Here is a 27402-nt window from a genome sequence, read left to right as displayed (position 1 = left end):
TGTGATGGGAAGCCAGTGGATGTGGGCAACGATGGGAGTGATAAGGTCACGGAACCTGGTGTGGGAGAGGATACAGGCTGCAGAGTTCTGGATGAGGATTTTGGCAGCCTGCGGTGTGAGACAGTGTCGGAGCCGGGCGAAGTTGCGGACGTGGGGGAAGGCAGAGGGGGTCATGGTGCGAATGTGGGGTAGAAAGGATAGTTGAGAGTCAAGCAAGACCCCAAGGTTCCGGACTGGCTTAGCAAGGTTGAGTGTGCAATCGTGGATGATGATACTGTCAGCGTCTTTGTTAACCTTTGCGTATGTTCAAATTTTTTGAAGCCTTCATTTACGGCTGCCTGAACCTTCCTATGACATCAAACCCAACCCTGATTATTTCCCCAACGCAATCAACTGAGTCAGACAGAGAGTAAAAAGACTAGTGGTTACACTCGTCATTACAGTTTGGTTCATTGACATCTATTGTGCAATATCCCCTCCAGCCATCAATATGAAGTTTGAGTTTTTTACACATTACACAATGCCTTACAAACAGTTCAAATGTTTGTGTCCAGCAGCGAGCCGCATATCATATCGAGATCTCAAGATTGGTTCAGTTGCCCATTTGACCTCAACCCTCCAGAATACCTTTGCCACCATCTTCCCATCACAGCGTCAAGCTCTGTGTTTTTAAATGAGTCCCAGTGTGCTGACCTCAACCACTCTTCCTGATAATCTGTTCCACGAGGCAAAGGAAGAGAAAGCAAAGAGAAAGCTTATGTTTGATCCGGTAACCTCTAGTATCTAGTTTAGAGGTTCTGGTGGTATACAGTGTGAGCAATCTCGTTCTTAGCTCCATCATATGATATTACTATTATCAGCTCTGACAGGCAAATGGATAAAATGGATAATTTTATATGCATCTGTGAATCACATAAATACCAAACCAACTGAGACCAGGAGCAAATGAATACACAGTTTTGAAACCTTTACATTAATTTTACTGCTGCAATAATACAACAGCTCCTCTCTCGAATCTCTACCCCCTCCTCGCTCAGTCCCTTCCCTCCCCTCACCCTGACCATTTCCCCCTTGCTCGGGTCCTGACCTAACTGTACTGCGCCTTGGGACGTCCTCCCGACGTGGAAGGCGCTCAATAAATTTAAAGGTGCAACATCAATTATAAGAATTATAATAATAATAATCCTTGTATTTGATATAGCACTTTTCACGTCGGGACGACGTCCCAAAGCGCTTCACAGAACACACTGTAAAGTGAATTGACTGTATATTTGTGGGCGAACGCGACAGCCAATTGCACACAGCAACGTTTTTTAACGTTCTGCAGACTTTAAAGGTGCAACATCAATTATAAGAATTATGATAATAATAATCCTTGTATTTGATATACCACTTTTCACATCAGGACGACGTCCCAAAGCGCTTCAGAGAACACACTGTAAAGTGAATTTGTGGGCGAACGCGGCAGCCAATTGCACACAGCAATGTCCCACAAACAGTCGTAGATTGAAAATGACCAATTTTATTATTGTTTGGGGTTTTTGGAGGGATTATTATTAGGCTCTGTGTGGAGTAAGGAAACTTGCCCAAGGTTTCGCCCTGCCTTTTATATAATTATATTTATTGATAATAATAATCTTCAGAAATAGATATTATTTAAAAATTTGCTTTGAAATAAATAAATCCATCAATAAATAAATGAATCAATAAATAAATAAATAAACGGACAAACAAACAAACATATACATACACACATATATGTATTTATATATAAAAATATCGTAATGACAGGCTTCTGGGTCCAGCCAAATGTAAGGTTGTAGAATACTTGAACCTTTCTTTGACTTGGAATTGGTTAACATATGAGTCGTTAATATGTACAGCTGCTGCGTCAAAGGTGTGTGTGTTTTTCTTTCTGATTGCAAAACGTAACATTCCCTGTTGTAGCCACGGCAAAAAGCAGGAACAAATATGTGCATTTCTAAGGCAGGAGATAAACAAGGGCTTATGTGTGTGTGTGTGTGTGTGTGTGTGTATGTGTGTATGAGAGTGTGATGTGCGTAATCAGCTTGAATGAGTGTCTCACCAGCTATGTCCTCAACGATCACAGTGAGAACAGCTCAGGTGAGGAGCAACTCAGGTAAGGAGGGAGGTTCCGCATTACTTTATTTTATTTTTAAGCATCGGTTCGAGAACTAGGTCAGAAATGTTTTGGGAAACATTCCTCACCCACCCTCCCCTCCCCGCCCTCCCCGTGTTTTTTCCAATGACGCAGAATGAGCAGCCCTGCCAGAGATAGAAATAGGGAGATGGAGTGCTGGAATAGCAGCAGTAGCAGCAAAGCAACCTTCCAGTCAACAGGCAACACAACAGCAAGACAACAAGATGCTCTTTGCAAAGATTACCTCGTGGACTGCATTGATTTTGTGGCTCATTGTTTCAGGTAACACTACAAATAATGATAATCCTTGCCTTTGATATAGCCCTTTCTCATGTCTTCGAGACATCTCAAAGCGCTTCACAGAATATATTGTAATGATAATAATCCATGCATTTGATATAGTGCCTTATCAGGTCTCGAGATGTCTCAAAGCGCTGCATAGGATACACTGGAAAGTGGATTGACTGTATATTTTGTGGACCAAACATGGTAGGCAATTGCGCACAACAGCGTCCCACAAACAGTTGTGGACTGTGAAGTGGATTGACTATATACTTGGAGGTGCAGCTTTGCTTTAGGTCAGCGGTGATGAGTGAATACACCTTCACAAGGTGTCAGTGAATATATTACAATAATGATAATCCTTACATTTGATGTACAGAAGCGCCTTTTTTCGTATCGAGAGAACGTCTCAAAGCCCTTCACATGATTTTACTGTAGTGACTGGGTATTTTATAAGTGGCCGTTAATGGTTTAGATTTAACGACGATAATAATATCATATAATATTAACCAATATTATATACTAATCTACGAATTTGATATTGCACTTTATCACGTCTTTGAGACGTCTCAAAGCGCTTCACAGGATATACTGTGATGTGAATTGACTGTGTATGTTTGTGAGTAATAAGAATAACTTGCTTTTAGTGCAGGGCTTTATTACATTGCAACAGCATCTGATGTAAAGGTGCAGTGTATTTGTAGGTGAATGTGAGTCTGATTCATACGGTTATGCGACACTTTGCCTGAGTCTAAGTCTGATTTGTCATTGTATAAAACAGGTGAAAGTACCCTCGGAACCACAATCTCTCAAACGGACTCACCCTCATCAGCCGTATCCAGCCCCATGCCGGAAAGCTCCACATCGGCAACTGCTGCACCCACCAGCGCAACACCAGCAGAAACCAGCAGCTCCGCACCTACCTCACTGACACAAACCTCAGCATCCAGCGCCATGGCTGAAACCTCCACCTCCCAGATATCAGACAGTACCAGCTCAGCCCCGACAGAGAGCACCAGCTCAGCCCCGACAGAGAGCACCAGCTCAGCCCCGACAGAGAGCACCAGCTCAGCCCGACAGAGAGCACCAGCTCAGCCCCGACAGAGAGCACCAGCTCAGCCCCGACAGAGAGCACCAGCTCAGCCCCGACAGAGAGCACCAGCTCAGCCCCGACAGAGAGCACCAGCTCAGCCCCGACAGAGAGCACCAGCTCAGCCCCGACAGAGAGCACCAGCTCAGCCCGACAGAGAGCACCAGCTCAGCCCCGACAGAGAGCACCAGCTCAGCCCCGACAGAGAGCACCAGCTCAGCACCGGCAGAGAGCACCAGCTCAGCACCGGCAGAGAGCACCAGCTCAGCCCCGACAGAGAGCACCAGCTCAGCACCACCAGAGAGCACCAGCACCGCATCAGCAGAGAGCACCAGCTCAGCACCAACAGAGAGCACCAGCTCAGCACCAACAGAGAGCACCAGCTCAGCACCAACAGAGAGCACCAGCTCAGCACCAACAGAGAGCACCAGCTCAGCACCAACAGAGAGCACCAGCTCAGCACCAACAGACAGCACCAGCTCAGCACCAACAGACAGCACCAGCTCAGCACCAACAGAGAGCACCAGCTCAGCACCAACAGACAGCACCAGCTCCGCACCAACAGACCGCACCAGCTCCGCACCAGCAGAAAGCGGTAAGTTTTAAAATTACTTCTCCGAACCATTTTTGTAAGTAATGCTAAACCACCGTTTTCAGACGTTTGTGCCATATCCATTGAAACAAAAGTCTCCATGTAATTCCATTTTATTTCATTTCATTTTTCTCGTGACGTTTGCTATGAAATTCAGCAAAACTTTTGCCGAAGTCGCAAGGGATGTGTGTGCCCCGGGATTCCATTCTGTAAGGGTATTTTGCCTTAAAATCGAAGGTCAGGATTGTGGAAAACTCTTTAATTCACTCTTAATTCTTAAGCGCTCTGGGACCAGGTAGAATTTCGGGTCAGTTAGTTGAAGTGTGGAGAAGTTTAAAGTAGTTACATCAGGTGCTCAGCGGCTGTGGTTTGTGTCGATGAGGTAGATCCAGAGATCGTGCTCTCTGTTGGAAACTGCGAGTACTAAAATGACAACTACCTGTTCTCCAGGATCCACGACTAAGTCAGGAACCTCCAACACTGCAGCCAGAACAACAGCAACACTGAGTGCCAGACCATCAGCGGCATCACAGGGCCCCACAAGTCAGACAGCCGCACACCCATCAACAGGAACAACCAACAATGCCCCATCCACCACCGGTAAGTCAACGAACCAATACTATCACATAACGATATTCGAAAAGGCAAGAGAGTTACTCCCGACCGTCCTAACTGACAACCTCACCCACCTACAATTGTTCCTTCCTTTCATGACTTGTTTGTGGGACAATTGCAATGGTTTGAATTGCATTTGAAACGGATCCAAATATAGTTCTAATAAAGAATTGATAATTCGGTCATTTTATTCAGCATTTGAATTATTTTTGATTGTGTATTTCGAGAAAATCCCGATTTGTCCTGATACGTAGCGCATCTTGAAATTCCTTAACCAAAGAACGTATATCCAAGCACAATGGGAGAAGCAACAAAATGCTTTACCCGTTCTTAAAGTAGTGATCTCTGCCGCAGCTCTGTTGGTTATGAATTGTGAAATGATGTCTTATTATTGACAATTGCATTCTGTTTGGTTTGTGTAGGAACGGAAGCACCAGTTACTGGCAACAAGAGCCTACCATTTTGGGCCATAATCATTATAGTCCTGGCTATCCTGCTCGCCATACTCATTATATGCACTATTTGTCTATTGGTAAGTAAATTCAACTCTTCTAACCCTGGGTGCCCCCCGCCTCACTATTGCTGTCCCCCACTTTCCCTCCATCATCCACCCTGCGCTCTCCCCTCTCTACCCCTCTTTCAACCTACATAAAAACCTCCCTCTTTGACCATGCCTACAGTCACATTTCCCCCCATCTCGCTTGCTTGGCAATCATCAGTTGCTTTCAATCTCAGCTTGATAGGATGCTTAGATATTGCAATGTAAATTGCATTGTCTTGGATGGTATGGTTGTAGGTAATATTTTTGATGTGCCAGTTCCCCCCCCCCCCACACACACATATATATATTATATATATATTATATGCAGATATAATGTATTGTTTATTTCATATATATTCATTTCAAATAGATGTATATATTTTATAAATATATTTTATTCTTCATTTCAGATTGCGTTCTGCATGAGAAGGAAAAGAGTTAGGAGCCACAGTATAGTACAAAAAAGCTGGGGACAATATCGCCTCCATCTGGATGAGTAAAAGTATTACTGAAGAAAGCACCTCGATCAAAGTTCAAAGCAGTTTATCAAACTATTTATTTTATCAAAGTTATTGAAGAGTATATGTATATATATATTTTATTAGCACTACAAGAAGATTAATATATTTGGAAGGGAATTTTTGTAAAAAACAAAATTGGCTGGACCAGCGACCGCAGAATTGTTCAGGGATTTCTTTTGAGGACTAACAAATAGCAAAATACTCCAGATGCTGGAAATCTGAAATAAACACAGAAGTCGCTGGGAATACTCAGCAGGTCAGGCAGCATCTATGGAGAGAGTTTAACGTTTCAGGTCGATGACCTTTCGTCTGATGTGTGTTCCCAGCGACCTCTGTTTTGATCTCTTAAGGACTAAACCTGTTTGGTGTCAATTTGAGATTTCAATTAGAAATTGCAGAATGGTTATGTTGACATTCTTTTGCAATTTAATCCATTAAATATATAACAACAATAACAATTCTTGCATTTCATGCAGCGACTTTCACGTCGAGAGGATGTCTGTCTCAAAGCACTTCACAGAATTTACTGTAGAGTGACTGTATTTTGCAAAGGAGTCAACATATGTGGCCAAACGTGTTTGTTTATAAAACATTACTATAAATAAGTAACTATTTACATATCTATTTAATAAATTATCAACTTCAACAGTAAAGTACATTATTATAGTGATTATCACATTCATCATATTCTTATTATATATCTAAATTATTTAAATAGGTAAATTTTAAAGCCCAGGATTTGGCATTGCCGACCTCTGTCTCTTAAAAAAACAAATAGTTCTATCATGTTTATTAAACTATTCAATTACTCAACAAAAATATGAGTTTGATGATGTTAAATTGTTATGTTATTGATCCTATTTATGTAATAGTTGATACACTTGTAATAGTTTAACTGAGAGCGCTTGTATCAAACTGAATAAACTGTTTGTCAACCAATTGCCCTGTTTGGTCCCATCGACTCTTTTAAAGAATGAGGGGCTGTAGAAACTTATTCCCGGGAATTACTGTGAAGTGCAGTGACTGTATTATGTAGGCAAATGCGACATCCGCTTTACGCACAACAATGTATAACAAACAGCCACAAAATGAATGACCGACTGTATCGGGAGGATTGTTGGCCAGGAGACATATAAACATGACCTACTCACACAATATGCAAAATTCAGATAAATACAGGAGATGTTGTCAAAGAGGAACCTCAATCTGACATGTTTTGGGGGGGCTTTGAAGGTGAGGACCAGCATCTTAAACTATATCCTCTGTGTGATGGGAAGCCAGTGGATGTGGGCAACGATGGGAGTGATAAGGTCACGGAACCTGGTGTGGGAGAGGATACCGGCTGCAGAGTTCTGGATGATCTGTGGAGGGAGGAGTTGGGGAGACTGACCGGCAGTGAGTTTGCATAGTCGAGCCTCGATGTAATGAAGGCGTGTATGAGGGTTTTGGCAGCCTGCGGTGTGAGACAGTGTCGGAGCCGGGCAAAGTTGCGGACGTGGGGAAGGCAGAGGGGGTCATGGTGCGAATGTGGGGTAGAAAGGATAGTTGAGAGTCAAGCAAGACCCCAAGGTTCCGGACTGGCTTAGCAAGGTTGAGTGTGCAATCATGGATGATGATACCGTCAGCGTCTCTGTTAACCTTTGAGTATGTTCAAATTTTTTGAAGCCTTCATTTACGGCTGCCTGAACCTTCCTATGACATCAAACCCAACCCTGATTATTTCCCCAACGCAATCAACTGAGTCAGACAGAGAGTAAAAAGACTAGTGGTCACACTCGTCATTACAGTTTGGTTCATTGACATCTATTGTGCAATATCCCTCCAGCCATCAATATGAAGTTTGAGTTGTACACACCTGCGCTCAGACCGAACAGAAGACGGAGGTTTAGAGTTGGAAAGGGTAATTTCAGGACAGATGGCAGGAAGGTTTCCTTTACCCACAGGGTAATTAACGACTGCACCAGTTTGCCAACAAGGGAAGTTCAGGCCAGGACACTGCACTCATTTTAAATAGTTTGATGCTGCGCTGGGAGTCAGGACAATAATAATAATAATCCTTGCATGTTGATATAGCGCCTTATCACGTCTTCATCGCGTCTCAAAGTGCTTCACAGACTATATTGTAAAGTTGAGTGGCTCTGTATTTTGTGGGCCAAACGCGGCAGCCAATTACGCACAGCAGTGCCTAACATACAGTCGTGGATTGAGAACCACATTATTATTCATATTTATTATATTTTTGAAGGGCTTATTATCCCCGGAAAAGCAATCCTCCAATCGACCAACAACCGGGTTCCGACTTACTGCTTGGCAAACAGGGTGTGTGGAGTAAGGAAACTTGCCCAACATTTTGCCCTGCCGGGAATCGAACCAGATCTTCTTGCTTGCGAGACGAGTGCTCTAACCACTGAGCTACAGGACTCCACAATTTGATAAGGGAAGGTGTCAGCAAGCGGGACATGGCTCAAGTGATCAAGGAACAGTGACTGGGGCAAGATGACTACATTGGAGTCCTGTAGCTCAGTGGTTAGAGCACTCGCCTTGCAAGTGAGACACCTGGGTTCAATTCCAGGCAGAGGGCGAAACCTTGGGCAAGTTTCCTTACTCCACACGCCTGATAACAATTCCTCAAGCAAAAAAAAGTAATAAATTGGTCAATTCAATCCACGACTGTTTGTGGGACACTGCTGAGCGCAATTGGCTGCCGCGTTTCGCCCACAAATATACAGTCAATTCACTTGATAGCATATTCTGTGAAGCGCTTTGAGACGTCTCGAAAATATGAAATTGCTATATCAAATGCCAGGATTATTATTATTAAATGGAAAATGATGGAAGTGCACATCAAGCCATTTGACAACTGAAAGAGAATGTTCGGTTGATATTTTGGGCGTGATTCTTAACAAGATCGCAAGACTGATTTGGATGAAGTTTCATCAGCTGATGTCATCTCACACATCCTTTATTAATTACCTCACTGTCATCCATTATGGCTTCAAGCTGTTTCTTAAATGAGGTGAAATGTCACCTCATTTATCACCTTTTTCGGGAATACTTCCTCCTCCAGTCAGTTCCTTCTGCGAAAACAAATCCCTCCTAATATATGTCCTGAAATTGACCTTCACATCACTAACCTGTGTGCTCATGTCCCGCTGCAATGGTGTATCAAAGTATTGTTAAAAACCCACCATCGGTGGCCGTGCCTTCAGCCGCTATGCCCCGAAACTCTGGAACTCTCTCCCTTAACCCCTCCGCCTTGTCCCCTTCCTCCCTCCCCACCTTCAAATCCTGCCTAAACACTTTCCTTTTTCATCGTGCTTACGGTCACCTCCCCACCAATCTTGCCCCCCGGCCCGTTGTCTGACTCCCACGCTGGGAAGCCCTCCGGGACTCTACCCCTCATGATATATAAATGCAAGTTGTTTTTTGTACGAACAGGATGGTTTTTTTTTACACATTACACAATGCCTTACAAACAGTTCAAATGTTTGTGTCCAGCAGCGAGCCGCATATCATATCGAGATCTCAAGATTGGTTCAGTTGCCCATTTGACCTCAACCCTCCAGAATACCTTTGCCACCATCTTCCCATCACAGCGTCAAGCTCTGTGTTTTTAAATGAGTCCCAGTGTGCTGACCTCAACCACTCTTCCTGATAATCTGTTCCACGAGGCAAAGGAAGAGAAAGCAAAGAGAAAGCTTATGTTTGATCCGGTAACCTCTAGTATCTAGTTTAGAGGTTCTGGTGGTATACAGTGTGAGCAATCTCGTTCTTAGCTCCATCATATGATATTACTATTACCAGCTCTGACAGGTAAATGGATAAAATGGATAATTTTATATGCATCTTTGAATCACATAAATACCAAACCAACTGAGACCAGGAGCAAATGGATACACAGTTTTGAAACCTTTACAATAAATTTACTGCTGCAATAATACTCCAAAGGTGTGGGGGTGGGGTAGGAGATAAGGGGGAAAGACAAGTATTATTATTATTAATTTAAATAGATCATGCTGAGTTTTGAATGAAAATTATCCGATTTTTGACCAAAGTATTGGTTAAGTCGCAGCACAGCGTAAATGTTGTACTTGAAGGCAAAACAAATTACAAGAACGATCCCCAAAAAACACTCACAAAAATATGCAGTCGTTCCACTTTACAGGATCGTCCTGTCAAAAGTTTTTTAATGTTCTGCAGACTTTAAAGGTGCAACATCAATTATAAGAATTATAATACAGTCGTAGATTGAAAATGACCAATTTTATTATTGTTTTGGGTTTTTCGAGGGATTATTATTAGGCTCTGTGTGGAGTAAGGAAACTTGCCCAAGGTTTCGCCCTGCCTTTTATATAATTATATTTATTGATAATAATAATCTTCAGAAATAGATATTATTTAAAAATTTGCTTTGAAATAAATAAATCCATCAATAAATAAATAAATAAATAAATAAACGGACAAACAAACAAACATATACATACACACATATATGTATTTATATATAAAAATATCGTAATGACAGGCTTCTGGGTCCAGCCAAATGTAAGGTTGTAGAATACTTGAACCTTTCTTTGACTTGGAATTGGTTAACATATGAGTCGTTAATATGTACAGCTGCTGCGTCAAAGGTGTGTGTGTTTTTCTTTCTGATTGCAAAACGTAACATTCCCTGTTGTAGCCACGGCAAAAAGCAGGAACAAATATGTGCATTTCTAAGGCAGGAGATAAACAAGGGCTTATGTGTGTGTGTGTGTGTGTGTGTGTGTGTGTGTGTATGAGAGTGTGATGTGCGTAATCAGCTTGAATGAGTGTCTCACCAGCTATGTCCTCAACGATCACAGTGAGAACAGCTCAGGTGAGGAGCAACTCAGGTAAGGAGGGAGGTTCCGCATTACTTTATTTTATTTTTAAGCATCGGTTCGAGAACTAGGTCAGAAATGTTTTGGGAAACATTCCTCACCCACCCTCCCCTCCCCGCCCTCCCCGTGTTTTTTCCAATGACGCAGAATGAGCAGCCCTGCCAGAGATAGAAATAGGGAGATGGAGTGCTGGAATAGCAGCAGTAGCAGCAAAGCAACCTTCCAGTCAACAGGCAACACAACAGCAAGACAACAAGATGCTCTTTGCAAAGATTACCTCGTGGACTGCATTGATTTTGTGGCTCATTGTTTCAGGTAACACTACAAATAATGATAATCCTTGCCTTTGATATAGCCCTTTCTCATGTCTTCGAGACATCTCAAAGCGCTTCACAGAATATATTGTAATGATAATAATCCATGCATTTGATATAGTGCCTTATCAGGTCTCGAGATGTCTCAAAGCGCTGCATAGGATACACTGGAAAGTGGATTGACTGTATATTTTGTGGACCAAACATGGTAGCCAATTGCGCACAACAGCGTCCCACAAACAGTTGTGGACTGTGAAGTGGATTGACTATATACTTGGAGGTGCAGCTTTGCTTTAGGTCAGCGGTGATGAGTGAATACACCTTCACAAGGTGTCAGTGAATATATTACAATAATGATAATCCTTACATTTGATGTACAGAAGCGCCTTTTTTCGTATCGAGAGAACGTCTCAAAGCCCTTCACATGATTTTACTGTAGTGACTGGGTATTTTATAAGTGGCCGTTAATGGTTTAGATTTAACGACGATAATAATTTATATAATATTAACCAATATTATATACTAATCTACGAATTTGATATTGCACTTTATCACGTCTTTGAGACGTCTCAAAGCGCTTCACAGGATATACTGTGATGTGAATTGACTGTGTATGTTTGTGAGTAATAAGAATAACTTGCTTTTAGTGCAGGGCTTTATTACATTGCAACAGCATCTGATGTAAAGGTGCAGTGTATTTGTAGGTGAATGTGAGTCTGATTCATACGGTTATGCGACACTTTGCCTGAGTCTAAGTCTGATTTGTCATTGTATAAAACAGGTGAAAGTACCCTCGGAACCACAATCTCTCAAACGGACTCACCCTCATCAGCCGTATCCAGCCCCATGCCGGAAAGCTCCACATCGGCAACTGCTGCACCCACCAGCGCAACACCAGCAGAAACCAGCAGCTCCGCATCTACCTCACTGACACAAACCTCAGCATCCAGCCCCATGGCTGAAACCTCCACCTCCCAGATATCAGACAGTACCAGCTCAGCCCCGACAGAGAGCACCAGCTCAGCCCCGACAGAGAGCACCAGCTCAGCCCCGACAGAGAGCACCAGCTCAGCCCCGACAGAGAGCACCAGCTCAGCCCCGACAGAGAGCACCAGCTCAGCCCCGACAGAGAGCACCAGCTCAGCCCCGACAGAGAGCACCAGCTCAGCCCCGACAGAGAGCACCAGCTCAGCCCCACAGAGAGCACCAGCTCCAGACACCAACTCAGCACCAGCAGAGAGCACCAGCTCAGCACCGACAGAGAGCACCAGCTCAGCCCCGACAGAGAGCACCAGCTCAGCCCCGACAGAGAGCACCAGCTCAGCCCCGACAGAGAGCACCAGCTCAGCACCAACAGAGAGCACCAGCTCAGCCCCGACAGAGAGCACCAGCTCAGCCCCGACAGAGAGCACCAGCTCAGCACCAGCAGAAAGCACCAGCTCAGCACCAACAGAGAGCACCAGCTTAGCCCCGACAGAGAGCACCAGCTCAGCACCAACAGAGAGCACCAGCTCAGCACCAACAGAAAGCACCAGCTCAGCCCCGACAGAGAGCACCAGCTCAGCACCAACAGAGAGCACCAGCTCAGCACCAACAGAGAGCACCAGCTCAGCACCAACAGAGAGCACCAGCTCAGCGCCAACAGAGAGCACCAGCTCAGCACCAACAGAGAGCACCAGCTCAGCACCAACAGACAGCACCAGCTCAGCACCAACAGAGAGCACCAGCTCAGCCCCAAAAGAGAGCACCAGCTCAGCCCCAACAGACAGCACCAGCTCCGCACCAACAGACCGCACCAGCTCCGCACCAGCAGAAAGCGGTAAGTTTTAAAATTACTTCTCCGAACCATTTTTGTAAGTAATGCTAAACCACCATTTTCAGACGTTTGTGCCATATCCATTGAAACAAAAGCCTCCATGTAATTCCATTTTATTTCATTTCATTTTTCTCGTGAAGTTTGCTATAAAATTCAGCAAAACTTTTGCCGAAGTCGCAAGGGATGTGTGTGCCCCGGGATTCCATTCTGTAAGGGTATTTTGCCTTAAAATCGAAGGTCAGGATTGTGGAAAACTCTTTAATTCACTCTTAATTCTTAATCGCTCTGGGACCAGGTGGAATTTCGGGTCAGTTAGTTGAAGTGTAGAGAAGTTTAAAGTAGTTACATCAGGTGCTCAGCGGCTGTGGTTTGTGTCGATGAGGTAGATCCAGAGATCGTGCTCTCTGTTGGAAACTGCGAGTACTAAAATGACAACTACCTGTTCTCCAGGATCCACGACTAAGTCAGGAACCTCCAACACTGCAGCCAGAACAACAGCAACACTGAGTGCCAGACCATCAGCGGCATCACAGGGCCCCACAAGTCAGACAGCCGCACACCCATCAACAGGAACAACCAACAATGCCCCATCCACCACCGGTAAGTCAACGAACCAATACTATCACATGACGATATTCGAAAAGGCAAGAGAGTTACTCCCGACCGTCCTAACTGACAACCTCACCCACCTACAATTGTTCCTTCCTTTCATGACTTGTTTGTGGGACAATTGCAATGGTTTGAATTGCATTTGAAACGGATCCAAATATAGTTCTAATAAAGAATTGATAATTCGGTCATTTTATTCAGCATTTGAATTATTTTTGATTGTGTATTTCGAGAAAATCCCGATTTGTCCTGATACGTAGCGCATCTTGAAATTCCTTAACCAAAGAACGTATATCCAAGCACAATGGGAGAAGCAACAAAATGCTTTACCCGTTCTTAAAGTAGTGATCTCTGCCGCAGCTCTGTTGGTTATGAATTGTGAAATGATGTCTTATTATTGACAATTGCATTCTGTTTGGTTTGTGTAGGAACGGAAGCACCAGTTACTGGCAACAAGAGCCTACCATTTTGGGCCATAATCATTATAGTCCTGGCTATCCTGCTCGCCATATTCATTATATGCACTATTTGTCTATTGGTAAGTAAATTCAACTCTTCTAACCCTGGGTGCCCCCCGCCTCACTATTGCTGTCCCCCACTTTCCCTCCATCATCCACCCTGCGCTCTCCCCTCTCTACCCCTCTTTCAACCTGCATAAAAACCTACCTCTTTGACCATGCCTACAGTCACTTTTCCCCCCATCTCGCTTGCTTGGCAATCATCAGTTGCTTTCAATCTCAGCTCGATAGGATGCTTAGATATTGCAAGGTAAATTGTATTGTCTTGGATGGTATGGTTGTAGGTAATATTTTTGATGTGCCAGTTCCCCCCCCCACACACACACACACATATATATTATATATATATATTATATGCAGATATAATGTATTGTTTATTTCATATATATTCATTTCAAATAGATGTATATATTTTATAAATATATTTTATTCTTCATTTCAGATTGCGTTCTGCATGAGAAGGAAAAGAGTTAGGAGCCACAGTATAGTACAAAAAAGCTGGGGACAATATCGCCTCCATCTGGATGAGTAAAAGTATTACTGAAGAAAGCACCTCGATCGAAGTTCAAAGCAGTTTATCAAACTATTTATTTTATCAAAGTTATTGAAGAGTATATGTATATATATATTTTATTAGCACTACAAGAAGATTAATATATTTGGAAGGGAATTTTTGTAAAAAACAAAATTGGCTGGACCAGCGACCGCAGAATTGTTCAGGGATTTCTTTTGAGGACTAACAAATAGCAAAATACTCCAGATGCTGGAAATCTGAAATAAACACAGAAGTCGCTGGGAATACTCAGCAGGTCAGGCAGCATCTATGGAGAGAGCTTAACGTTTCAGGTCGATGACCTTTCGTCTGATGAGTGTTCCCAGCGACCTCTGTTTTGATCTCTTAAGGACTAAACCTGTTTGGTGTCAATTTGAAATTTCAATTAGAAATTGCAGAACGGTTATGTTGACATTATTTTGCAATTTAATCCATTAAATATATAACAATAATAACAATTCTTGAATTTCATGCAGCGACTTTCACATCGAGAGGATGTCTGTCTCAAAGCACTTCACAGAATTTACTGTAGAGTGACTGTATTTTGCAACGGAGTCAACATATGTGGCCAAACGTGTTTGTTTATAAAACATTACTATAATTAAGTAACTATTTACATATCGATTTAATAAATTATCAACTTCAACAGTAGTTATTATAGTGATTATCACATTCATCATATTCTTATTATATATCTAAATTATTTAAATAGGTAAATTTTAAAGCCCAGGATTTGGCATTGCCGACCTCTGTCTCTTAAAAAAACAAATAGTTCTATCATGTTTATTAAACTATTCAATTACTCAACAAAAATATGAGTTTGATGATGTTAAATTGTTATGTTATTGATCTTATTTATGTAATAGTTGATACACTTGTAATAGTTTAACTGAGAGCGCTTGTATCAAACTGAATAAACTGTTTGTCAACCAATTGCCCTGTTTGGTCCCATCGACTCTTTTAAAGAATGAGGGGCTGTAGAAACTTATTCCCGGGAATTACTGTGAAGTGCAGTGACTGTATTATGTAGGCAAATGCGACATCCGCTTTACGCACAACAATGTGAAACAAACAGCCACAAAATGAATGACTGACTGTATCAGGAGGATTGTTGGCCAGGAGACATATAAACATGACCTACTCACACAATATGCAAAATTCAGATAAATACAGGAGATGTTGTCAAAGAGGAACCTCAATCTGACATGTTTGGGGGGGGGCTTTGAAGGTGACGACCAGCATCTTAAACTATATCCTCTGTGTGATGGGAAGCCAGTGGATGTGGGCAACGATGGGAGTGATAGGATCACGGAACCTGGTGTGGGAGAGGATACCGGCTGCAGAGTTCTGGATGATCTGTGGAGGGAGGAGTTGGGGAGACTGACCGGCAGTGAGTTTGCATAGTCGAGCCTCGATGTAATGAAGGCGTGTATGAGGGTTTTGGCAGCCTGCGGTGTGAGACAGTGTCGGAGCCGGGCAAAGTTGCGGACGTGGGGGAAGGCAGAGGGGGTCATGGTGCGAATGTGGGGTAGAAAGGATAGTTGAGAGTCAAGCAAGACCCCAAGGTTCCGGACTGGCTTAGCAAGGTTGAGTGTGCAATCATGGATGATGATACCGTCAGCGTCTCTGTTAACCTTTGAGTATGTTCAAATTTTTTGAAGCCTTCATTTACGGCTGCCTGAACCTTCCTATGACATCAAACCCAACCCTGATTATTTCCCCAACGCAATCAACTGAGTCAGACAGAGAGTAAAAAGACTAGTGGTCACACTCGTCATTACAGTTTGGTTCATTGACATCTATTGTGCAATATCCCCTCCAGCCATCAATATGAAGTTTGAGTTGTACACACCTGCGCTCAGACCGAACAGAAGACGGAGGTTTAGAGTTGGAAAGGGTAATTTCAGGACAGATGGCAGGAAGGTTTCCTTTACCCACAGGGTAATTAACGACTGCACCAGTTTGCCAGCAAGGGAAGTTCAGGCCAGGACACTGCACTCATTTTAAATAGTTTGATGCTGCGCTGGGAAGTCAGGACAATAATAATAATAATCCTTGCATGTTGATATAGCGCCTTATCACGTCTTCATCGCGTCTCAAAGTGCTTCACAGACTATATTGTAAAGTTGAGTGGCTCTGTATTTTGTGGGCCAAACGCGGCAGCCAATTACGCACAGCAGTGCCTAACATACAGTCGTGGATTGAGAAACCACATTATTATTCATATTTATTATATTTTTGAAGGGCTTATTATCCCCGGAAAAGCAATCCTCCAATCGACCAACAACCGGGTTCCGACTTACTGCTTGGCAAACAGGGGTGTGTGGAGTAAGGAAACTTGCCCAACATTTTGCCCTGCCGGGAATCGAACCAGATCTTCTTGCTTGCGAGACGAGTGCTCTAACCACTGAGCTACAGGACTCCACAATTTGATACGGGGAAGGTGTCAGCAAGTGGGACATGGCTCAAGTGATCAAGGAACAGTGACTGGGGCAAGATGACTACATTGGAGTCCTGTAGCTCAGTGGTTAGAGCACTCGCCTTGCAAGTGAGACACCTGGGTTCAATTCCAGGCAGAGGGCGAAACCTTGGGCAAGTTTCCTTACTCCACACGCCTGATAACAATTCCTCAAGCAAAAAAAAATAATAAATTGGTCAATTCAATCCACGACTGTTTGTGGGACACTGCTGAGCGCAATTGGCTGCCGCGTTTCGCCCACAAATATACAGTCAATTCACTTGATAGCATATTCTGTGAAGCGCTTTGAGACGTCTCGAAAATGTGAAATTGCTATATCAAATGCCAGGATTATTATTATTAAATGGAAAATGATGGAAGTGCACATCAAGCCATTTGACAACTGAAAGAGAATGTTCGGTTGATATTTTGGGCGTGATTCTTAACAAGATCGCAAGACTGATTTGGATGAAGTTTCATCAGCTGATGTCATCTCACACATCCTTTATTAATTACCTCACTGTCATCCATTATGGCTTCAAGCTGTTTCTTAAATGAGGTGAAATGTCACCTCATTTATCACCTTTTTCGGGAATACTTCCTCCTCCAGTCAGTTCCTTCTGCGAAAACAAATCCCTCCTAATATATGTCCTGATATTGACCTTCACATCACTAACCTGTGTGCTCATGTCCCGCTGCAATGGTGTATCAAAGTATTGTTAAAAACCCACCATCGGTGGCCGTGCCTTCAGCCGCTATGCCCCGAAACTCTGGAACTCTCTCCCTTAACCCCTCCGCCTTGTCCCCTTCCTCCCTCCCCACCTTCAAATCCTGCCTAAACAGTTTCCTTTTTCATCGTGTTTACGGTCACCTCCCCACCAATCTTGCCCCCCGGCCCGTTGTCTGACTCCCCCGCTGGGAAGCCCTCCGGGACTCTACCCCTCATGATATATAAATGCAAGTTGTTTTTTGTACGAACAGGATGGTTTTTTTTTACACATTACACAATGCCTTACAAACAGTTCAAATGTTTGTGTCCAGCAGCGAGCCGCATATCATATCGAGATCTCAAGATTGGTTCAGTTGCCCATTTGACCTCAACCCTCCAGAATACCTTTGCCACCATCTTCCCATCACAGCGTCAAGCTCTGTGTTTTTAAATGAGTCCCAGTGTGCTGACCTCAACCACTCTTCCTGATAATCTGTTCCACGAGGCAAAGGAAGAGAAAGCAAAGAGAAAGCTTATGTTTGATCCGGTAATCTCTAGTATCTAGTTTAGAGGTTCTGGTGGTATACAGTGTGAGCAATCTCGTTCTTAGCTCCATCATATGATATTACTATTATCAGCTCTGACAGGCAAATGGATAAAATGGATAATTTTATATGCATCTTTGAATCACATAAATACCAAACCAACTGAGACCAGGAGCAAATGGATACACAGTTTTGAAACCTTTACATTAATTTTACTGCTGCAATAATACAACAGCTCCTCTCTCGAATCTCTACCCCCTCCTCGCTCAGTCCCTTCCCTCCCCTCACCCTGACCATTTCCCCCTTGCTCGGGTCCTGACCTAACTGTACTGCGCCTTGGGACGTCCTCCCGACGTGGAAGGCGCTCAATAAATTTAAAGGTGCAACATCAATTATAAGAATTATAATAATAATAATCCTTGTATTTGATATAGCACTTTTCACGTCGGGACGACGTCCCAAAGCGCTTCACAGAACACACTGTAAAGTGAATTGACTGTATATTTGTGGGCGAACGCGACAGCCAATTGCGCACAGCAATGTCCCACAAACAGTCGTAGATTGAAAATGACCAATTTTATTATTGTTTTGGGTTTTTCGAGGGATTATTATTAGGCTCTGTGTGGAGTAAGGAAACTTGCCCAAGGTTTCGCCCTGCCTTTTATATAATTATATTTATTGATAATAATAATCTTCAGAAATAGATATTATTTAAAAATTTGCTTTGAAATAAATAAATCCATCAATAAATAAATGAATCAATAAATCAATAAACGGACAAACAAACAAACAAACATATACATACACACATATATGTATTTATATATAAAAATATCGTAATGACAGGCTTCTGGGTCCAGCCAAATGTAAGGTTGTAGAATACTTGAACCTTTCTTTGACTTGGAATTGGTTAACATATGAGTCTTTATATGTACAGCTGCTGCGTCAAAGGTGTGTGTGTTTTTCTTTCTGATTGCAAAACGTAACATTCCCTGTTGTAGCCACGGCAAAAAGCAGGAACAAATATGTGCATTTCTAAGGCAGGAGATAAACAAGGGCTTATGTGTGTGTGTGTGTGTGTGTGTGTGTATGAGAGTGTGATGTGCGTAATCAGCTTGAATGAGTGTCTCACCAGCTATGTCCTCAACGATCACAGTGAGAACAGCTCAGGTGAGGAGCAACTCAGGTAAGGAGGGAGGTTCCGCATTACTTTATTTTATTTTTAAGCATCGGTTCGAGAACTAGGTCAGAAATGTTTTGGGAAACATTCCTCACCCACCCGCCCCTCCCCGCCCTCCCCGTGTTTTTTCCAATGACGCAGAATGAGCAGCCCTGCCAGAGATAGAAATAGGGAGATGGAGTGCTGGAATAGCAGCAGTAGCAGCAAAGCAACCTTCCAGTCAACAGGCAACACAACAGCAAGACAACAAGATGCTCTTTGCAAAGATTACCTCGTGGACTGCATTGATTTTGTGGCTCATTGTTTCAGGTAATACTACAAATAATGATAATCCTTGCCTTTGATATAGCCCTTTCTCGTGTCTTCGAGACATCTCAAAGCGCTTCACAGAATATATTGTAATGATAATAATCCATGCATTTGATATAGTGCGTTATCAGGTCTCGAGATGTCTCAAAGCGCTGCACAGGATATACTGGAAAGTGGATTGACTGTATATTTTGTGGACCAAACATGGTAGCCAATTGCGCACAACAGCGTCCCACAAACAGTTGTGGACTGTGAAGTGGATTGACTATATACTTGGAGGTGCAGCTTTGCTTTAGGTCAGCGGTGATGAGTGAATACATCTTCACAAGGTGTCAGTGAATATATTACAATAATGATAATCCTTACATTTGATGTACAGAAGCGCCTTTTTTCGTATCGAGAGAACGTCTCAAAGCCCTTCACATGATTTTACTGTAGTGACTGGGTATTTTATAAGTGGCCGTTAATGGTTTAGATTTAACGACGATAATAATATCATATAATATTAACCAATATTATATACTAATCTACGAATTTGATATGGCACTTTATCACGTCTTTGAGACGTCTCAAAGCGCTTCACAGGATATACTGTGATGTGAATTGACTGTGTATGTTTGTGAGTAATAAGAATAACTTGCTTTTAGTGCAGGGCTTTATTACATTGCAACAGCATCTGATGTAAAGGTGCAGTGTATTTGTAGGTGAATGTGAGTCTGATTCATACGGTTATGCGACACTTTGCCTGAGTCTAAGTCTGATTTGTCATTGTATAAAACAGGTGAAAGTACCCTCGGAACCACAATCTCTCAAACGGACTCACCCTCATCAGCCGTATCCAGCCCCATGCCGGAAAGCTCCACATCGGCAACTGCTGCACCCACCAGCGCAACACCAGCAGAAACCAGCAGCTCCGCACCTACCTCACTGACACAAACCTCAGCATCCAGCGCCATGGCTGAAACCTCCACCTCCCAGATATCAGACAGCACCAGCTCAGCCCCGACAGAGAGTAGCAGCTCAGCCCCGACAGAGAGCACCAGCTCAGCCCCGACAGAGAGCACCAGCTCAGCCCCGACAGAGAGCACCAGCTCAGCCCCGACAGAGAGCACCAGCTCAGCCCCGACAGAGAGCACCAGCTCAGCCCCGACAGAGAGCACCAACTCAGCACCAGCAGAGAGCACCAGCTCCGCACCAACAGAGAGTACCAGCTCAGCCCCGACAGAGAGCACCAGCTCAGCCCCGACAGAGAGCACCAACTCAGCCCCGACAGAGAGCACCAGCTCAGCCCCGACAGAGAGCACCAGCTCAGCACCAACAGAGAGCACCAGCACCGCATCAGCAGAGAGCACCAGCTCAGCACCAACAGAGAGCACCAGCTCAGCCCCGACAGAGAGCACCAGCTCAGCCCCGACAGAGAGCACCAGCTCAGCCCCGACAGAGAGCACCAGCTCAGCACCAGCAGAGAGCACCAGCTCAGCCCCGACTGAGGGCACCAACTCAGCCCCGACTGAGAGCACCACTCAGCCCCGACTGAGAGCACCAACTCAGTCCCGACAGAGAGCACCAGCTCAGCACGAACAGAGAGCACCAGTTCAGCACCAACAGAGAGCACCAGCTCAGCACCAACAGAGAACACCAGCTCAGCCCCACAGAGAGCACCAGCTCAGCACAACAGAGAGCACCAGCTCAGCACCAACAGAGAGCACGAGCTCAGCACAAACAGAGAGCACCAGCACCGCACCAACAGAGAGCACCAGCTCAGCCCTGACAGAGAGCACCAGCTCAGCACCAACAGAGAGCACTAGCTCAGCACCAACAGAGAGCACCAGCTCCGCATCAACAGAGAGCACCAGCTCAGCGCCAACAGAGAGCACCAGCTCAGCCCCAGCAGAGAGCACCAGCTCAGCACCAACAGAGAGCACCAGCTCAGCACCAACAGAGAGCACCAGCACAGCCCCAACAGACAGCACCAGCACAGCACCATCAGACAGCACCAGTTCAGCACCAACAGAGAGCTCCAGCTCAGCCCCAACAGACAGCACCAGCTCAGCACCAACAGAAAGCACGAGCTCAGCACCAACAGAGATCACCAGCTCAGACCCAACAGAGAGCACCAGCACCGCATCAGCAGAGAGCACCAGCCCCACAACAACATTCAGCACCAGCTCAGCCCCAACAGAGACCACCAGCTCAGCACCAACAGACAGCACCAGCTCAGCCCCAACAGACAGTACCAGCTCAGCCCCGACGGGGAGCACCAGCTCAGCACCAACAGAGAGTACCAGCTCAGCACCAACAGAGAGCACCAGCTCAGCCCCAGCAGAGAGCACCAGCTCAACCCCGACAGAGAGCACCAGCTCAGAGCCAACAGAGAGCACCAGCTCCGCAACAACATTCAGCACCAGCTCCGCATCAACAGAGAGCACCAGCTCAGCACCAACAGAGAGCACCAGCTCAGCACCAACAGACAGCAACAACTCAGCACCAACAGAGAGCACCAGCTCAGCCCCAACAGAGAGCACCAGTTCAGCACCAACAGAGAGCACCAGCTCAGCACCAACAGACAGCACCAGCTCAGCCCCGACAGAGAGCACCAGCTCAGCATCAACAGAGAGCACCAGCTCAGCACCAACAGAGAGCACGAGCTCAGCACCAACAGAGAGCACCAGCACCGCACCAACAGAGAGCACCAGCTCAGCCCTGACAGAGAGCACCAGCTCAGCACCAACAGAGAGCACTAGCTCAGCACCAACAGAGAGCACCAGCTCCGCATCAACAGAGAGCACCAGCTCAGCGCCAACAGAGAGCACCAGCTCAGCCCCAGCAGAGAGCACCAGCTCAGCACCAACAGAGAGCACCAGCTCAGCACCAACAGAGAGCACCAGCACAGCCCCAACAGACAGCACCAGCACAGCACCATCAGACAGCACCAGTTCAGCACCAACAGAGAGCTCCAGCTCAGCCCCAACAGACAGCACCAGCTCAGCACCAACAGAAAGCACGAGCTCAGCACCAACAGAGATCACTAGCTCAGACCCAACAGAGAGCACCAGCACCGCATCAGCAGAGAGCACCAGCTCCGCAACAACATTCAGCACCAGCTCAGCCCCAACAGAGACCACCAGCTCAGCACCAACAGACAGCACCAGCTCAGCCCCAACAGACAGTACCAGCTCAGCCCCGACGGGGAGCACCAGCTCAGCACCAACAGAGAGTACCAGCTCAGCACCAACAGAGAGCACCAGCTCAACCCCGACAGAGAGCACCAGCTCAGCACCAACAGAGAGCACCAGCTCCGCAACAACATTCAGCACCAGCTCCGCATCAACAGAGAGCACCAGCTCAGCACCAACAGAGAGCACCAGCTCAGCACCAACAGAGAGCACCAGCTCAGCACCAACAGAGAGCACCAGCTCAGCACCAACAGACAGCAACAACTCAGCACCAACAGAGAGCACCAGCTCAGCCCCAACAGAGAGCACCAGCTCAGCACCAATAGAGAGCACCAGCTCAGCCACAACAGAGAGCACCAACTCAGCACCAACAGAGAGCACCAGCTCAGCCCCAACAGAGAGCACCAGCTCAGCACCAATAGAGAGCACCAGCTCAGCCCCAACAGAGAGCACCAGCTCAGCACCAACAGAGAGCACCAGCTCAGCACCAACAGAGAGCACCAGCTCAGCCCCAACAGACAGCACCAGCACAGCACCATCAGACAGCACCAGCTCAGCCCCGACAGAGAGTAGCAGCTCAGCCCCGACAGAGAGCACCAGCTCAGCCCCGACAGAGAGCACCAGCTCAGCCCCGACAGAGAGCACCAGCTCAGCCCCGACAGAGAGCACCAGCTCAGCCCCGACAGAGAGCACCAGCTCAGCCCCGACAGAGAGCACCAACTCAGCACCAGCAGAGAGCACCAGCTCCGCACCAACAGAGAGTACCAGCTCAGCCCCGACAGAGAGCACCAGCTCAGCCCCGACAGAGAGCACCAACTCAGCCCCGACAGAGAGCACCAGCTCAGCCCCGACAGAGAGCACCAGCTCAGCACCAACAGAGAGCACCAGCACCGCATCAGCAGAGAGCACCAGCTCAGCACCAACAGAGAGCACCAGCTCAGCCCCGACAGAGAGCACCAGCTCAGCCCCGACAGAGAGCACCAGCTCAGCCCCGACAGAGAGCACCAGCTCAGCACCAGCAGAGAGCACCAGCTCAGCCCCGACTGAGGGCACCAACTCAGCCCCGACTGAGAGCACCAACTCAGCCCGACTGAGAGCACCAACTCAGTCCCGACAGAGAGCACCAGCTCAGCACGAACAGAGAGCACCAGTTCAGCACCAACAGAGAGCACCAGCTCAGCACCAACAGACAGCACCAGCTCAGCCCCGACAGAGAGCACCAGCTCAGCATCAACAGAGAGCACCAGCTCAGCACCAACAGAGAGCACGAGCTCAGCACAAACAGAGAGCACCAGCACCGCACCAACAGAGAGCACCAGCTCAGCCCTGACAGAGAGCACCAGCTCAGCACCAACAGAGAGCACTAGCTCAGCACCAACAGAGAGCACCAGCTCCGCATCAACAGAGAGCACCAGCTCAGCGCCAACAGAGAGCACCAGCTCAGCCCCAGCAGAGAGCACCAGCTCAGCACCAACAGAGAGCACCAGCTCAGCACCAACAGAGAGCACCAGCACAGCCCCAACAGACAGCACCAGCACAGCACCATCAGACAGCACCAGTTCAGCACCAACAGAGAGCTCCAGCTCAGCCCCAACAGACAGCACCAGCTCAGCACCAACAGAAAGCACGAGCTCAGCACCAACAGAGATCACCAGCTCAGACCCAACAGAGAGCACCAGCACCGCATCAGCAGAGAGCACCAGCCCCACAACAACATTCAGCACCAGCTCAGCCCCAACAGAGACCACCAGCTCAGCACCAACAGACAGCACCAGCTCAGCCCCAACAGACAGTACCAGCTCAGCCCCGACGGGGAGCACCAGCTCAGCACCAACAGAGAGTACCAGCTCAGCACCAACAGAGAGCACCAGCTCAGCCCCAGCAGAGAGCACCAGCTCAACCCCGACAGAGAGCACCAGCTCAGAGCCAACAGAGAGCACCAGCTCCGCAACAACATTCAGCACCAGCTCCGCATCAACAGAGAGCACCAGCTCAGCACCAACAGAGAGCACCAGCTCAGCACCAACAGACAGCAACAACTCAGCACCAACAGAGAGCACCAGCTCAGCCCCAACAGAGAGCACCAGTTCAGCACCAACAGAGAGCACCAGCTCAGCACCAACAGACAGCACCAGCTCAGCCCCGACAGAGAGCACCAGCTCAGCATCAACAGAGAGCACCAGCTCAGCACCAACAGAGAGCACGAGCTCAGCACCAACAGAGAGCACCAGCACCGCACCAACAGAGAGCACCAGCTCAGCCCTGACAGAGAGCACCAGCTCAGCACCAACAGAGAGCACTAGCTCAGCACCAACAGAGAGCACCAGCTCCGCATCAACAGAGAGCACCAGCTCAGCGCCAACAGAGAGCACCAGCTCAGCCCCAGCAGAGAGCACCAGCTCAGCACCAACAGAGAGCACCAGCTCAGCACCAACAGAGAGCACCAGCACAGCCCCAACAGACAGCACCAGCACAGCACCATCAGACAGCACCAGTTCAGCACCAACAGAGAGCTCCAGCTCAGCCCCAACAGACAGCACCAGCTCAGCACCAACAGAAAGCACGAGCTCAGCACCAACAGAGATCACTAGCTCAGACCCAACAGAGAGCACCAGCACCGCATCAGCAGAGAGCACCAGCTCCGCAACAACATTCAGCACCAGCTCAGCCCCAACAGAGACCACCAGCTCAGCACCAACAGACAGCACCAGCTCAGCCCCAACAGACAGTACCAGCTCAGCCCCGACGGGGAGCACCAGCTCAGCACCAACAGAGAGTACCAGCTCAGCACCAACAGAGAGCACCAGCTCAACCCCGACAGAGAGCACCAGCTCAGCACCAACAGAGAGCACCAGCTCCGCAACAACATTCAGCACCAGCTCCGCATCAACAGAGAGCACCAGCTCAGCACCAACAGAGAGCACCAGCTCAGCACCAACAGAGAGCACCAGCTCAGCACCAACAGAGAGCACCAGCTCAGCACCAACAGACAGCAACAACTCAGCACCAACAGAGAGCACCAGCTCAGCCCCAACAGAGAGCACCAGCTCAGCACCAATAGAGAGCACCAGCTCAGCCACAACAGAGAGCACCAACTCAGCACCAACAGAGAGCACCAGCTCAGCCCCAACAGAGAGCACCAGCTCAGCACCAATAGAGAGCACCAGCTCAGCCCCAACAGAGAGCACCAGCTCAGCACCAACAGAGAGCACCAGCTCAGCACCAACAGAGAGCACCAGCTCAGCCCCAACAGACAGCACCAGCACAGCACCATCAGACAGCACCAGTTCAGCACCAGCAGAGAGCTCCAGCTCAGCCCCAACAGACAGCACCAGCTCAGCCCCAACAGACAGCACCAGCTCAGCCCCAACAGAGACCACCAGCTCAGCACCAACAGAAAGCACCAGCTCAGCACCAACAGAGATCACCAGCTCAGACCCAACAGAGAGCACCAGCACCGCATCAGCAGAGAGCACCAGCTCCGCAACAACATTCAGCACCAGCTCAGCCCCAACAGAGAGCACCAGCTCAGCACCAATAGAGAACACCAGCTCAGCACCAACAGAGAGCACCAGCTCCGCATCAACAGAGAGCACCAGCTCAGCACCAATAGAGAGCACCAGCTCAGTACCAACAGAGAGCACCAGCTCAGCACCAACAGAGAGCACCAGCTCAGCACCAAAGGAAACAACAATTCCAGCAGAAGCCATCAGCTCTGCAATGAGCTCATCATCACAATCCAGTGTATCTGTCTCGTTGCCAGAAAGCTCCACATCTCCAGCGGTCACAAGTGCCGGCACAATGGCCACAGCAGCAGGAAGCCACACAGCTGATGCATCCACCTCCCAGGTAGGAGAGAGCACCAGCACAGCACCAGCAGAGAGCACCAGTACAGCACCAACAGAGAGCACCAGCTCAGCACCAACAGACAGCACCAGCTCAGCACCAACAGAGAGCACCAGCTCAGCACCAACAGAGAGCACCAGCTCAGAGCCAACAGAGAGCACCAGCTCAGCATCAACAGAAACAACAATTCCAGCAGAAGCCATCAGCTCTGCAATGAGCTCATCATCACAATCCAGTGTATCTGTCTCGTTGCCAGAAAGCTCCACATCTCCAGCGGTCACAAGTGCCGGCACAATGGCCACAGCAGCAGGAAGCCACACAGCTGATGCATCCACCTCCCAGATAGTAGAGAGCACCAGCACAGCACCAGCAGAGAGCACCAGTACAGCACCAACAGAGAGCTCCAGCACAGCCCCAACAGAGAGCTCCAGCACAGCCCCAACAGAGAGCACCAGCTCAGCACCAACAGAGAGCACCAGCTCAGTACCAGCAAAAAGCGGTAAGTTTTAAAATTACTTCTCCGTCGTAGAGAACCATTTTTGTAAGTAATGCTGAACCACCGTTTTCAGACGTTTGTGGCATAGCCATTGAAACAAAAGTCTCCATGTAATTCCATTTTATTTCATTTCATTTTTCTCGTGACGTTTGCTATAAAATTCAGCAAAACTTTTGCCGAAGTCGCAAGGGATGTGTGTGCCCCGGGAT

General features: G+C 46.9%; 2 protein-coding genes and 1 long non-coding RNA gene across 3 annotated transcripts; all 3 read left to right on the top strand.

The window, feature by feature from the left end:
- The first annotated feature begins 4036 nt into the window (after nt 1-4036).
- Nucleotides 4037-5266, top strand: LOC121850555. The gene is made up of 3 exons (XR_006085650.1): nt 4037-4128; nt 4576-4725; nt 5163-5266. It is a non-coding gene; the product is annotated as an uncharacterized LOC121850555 (long non-coding RNA).
- Nucleotides 5267-12295: 7029 nt separating this feature from the next.
- Nucleotides 12296-14722, top strand: LOC103172325 (mucin-5AC-like; the record flags this gene model as incomplete). Its single annotated transcript, XM_042342891.1, has 4 exons — nt 12296-12797; nt 13245-13394; nt 13832-13941; nt 14364-14722. Coding segments are annotated over 4 exons (852 nt in total), but the record flags the coding sequence as incomplete, so codon positions are not given.
- A 4842-nt stretch (nt 14723-19564) lies between these two features.
- Nucleotides 19565-26778, top strand: LOC103173581 (mucin-5AC-like; the record flags this gene model as incomplete). Its single annotated transcript, XM_042342857.1, is given in 10 exon segments — nt 19565-19675; nt 20457-20695; nt 21005-21046; nt 21578-22492; nt 22865-23927; nt 23930-24288; nt 24457-24609; nt 25297-25494; nt 25681-26424; nt 26536-26778. Coding segments are annotated over 10 exon segments (4014 nt in total), but the record flags the coding sequence as incomplete, so codon positions are not given.
- Nucleotides 26779-27402: the final 624 nt, after the last annotated feature.

The sequence above is a fragment of the Callorhinchus milii genome, unplaced genomic scaffold (genome assembly GCF_018977255.1).
Source record: "Callorhinchus milii isolate IMCB2004 unplaced genomic scaffold, IMCB_Cmil_1.0 Scaffold21, whole genome shotgun sequence".
Lineage (NCBI taxonomy): Eukaryota > Metazoa > Chordata > Chondrichthyes > Chimaeriformes > Callorhinchidae > Callorhinchus > Callorhinchus milii.
The sequence above is the reverse complement of the archived record's forward strand: the minus strand, read 5'-3'. Positions and strand labels throughout refer to the sequence as shown.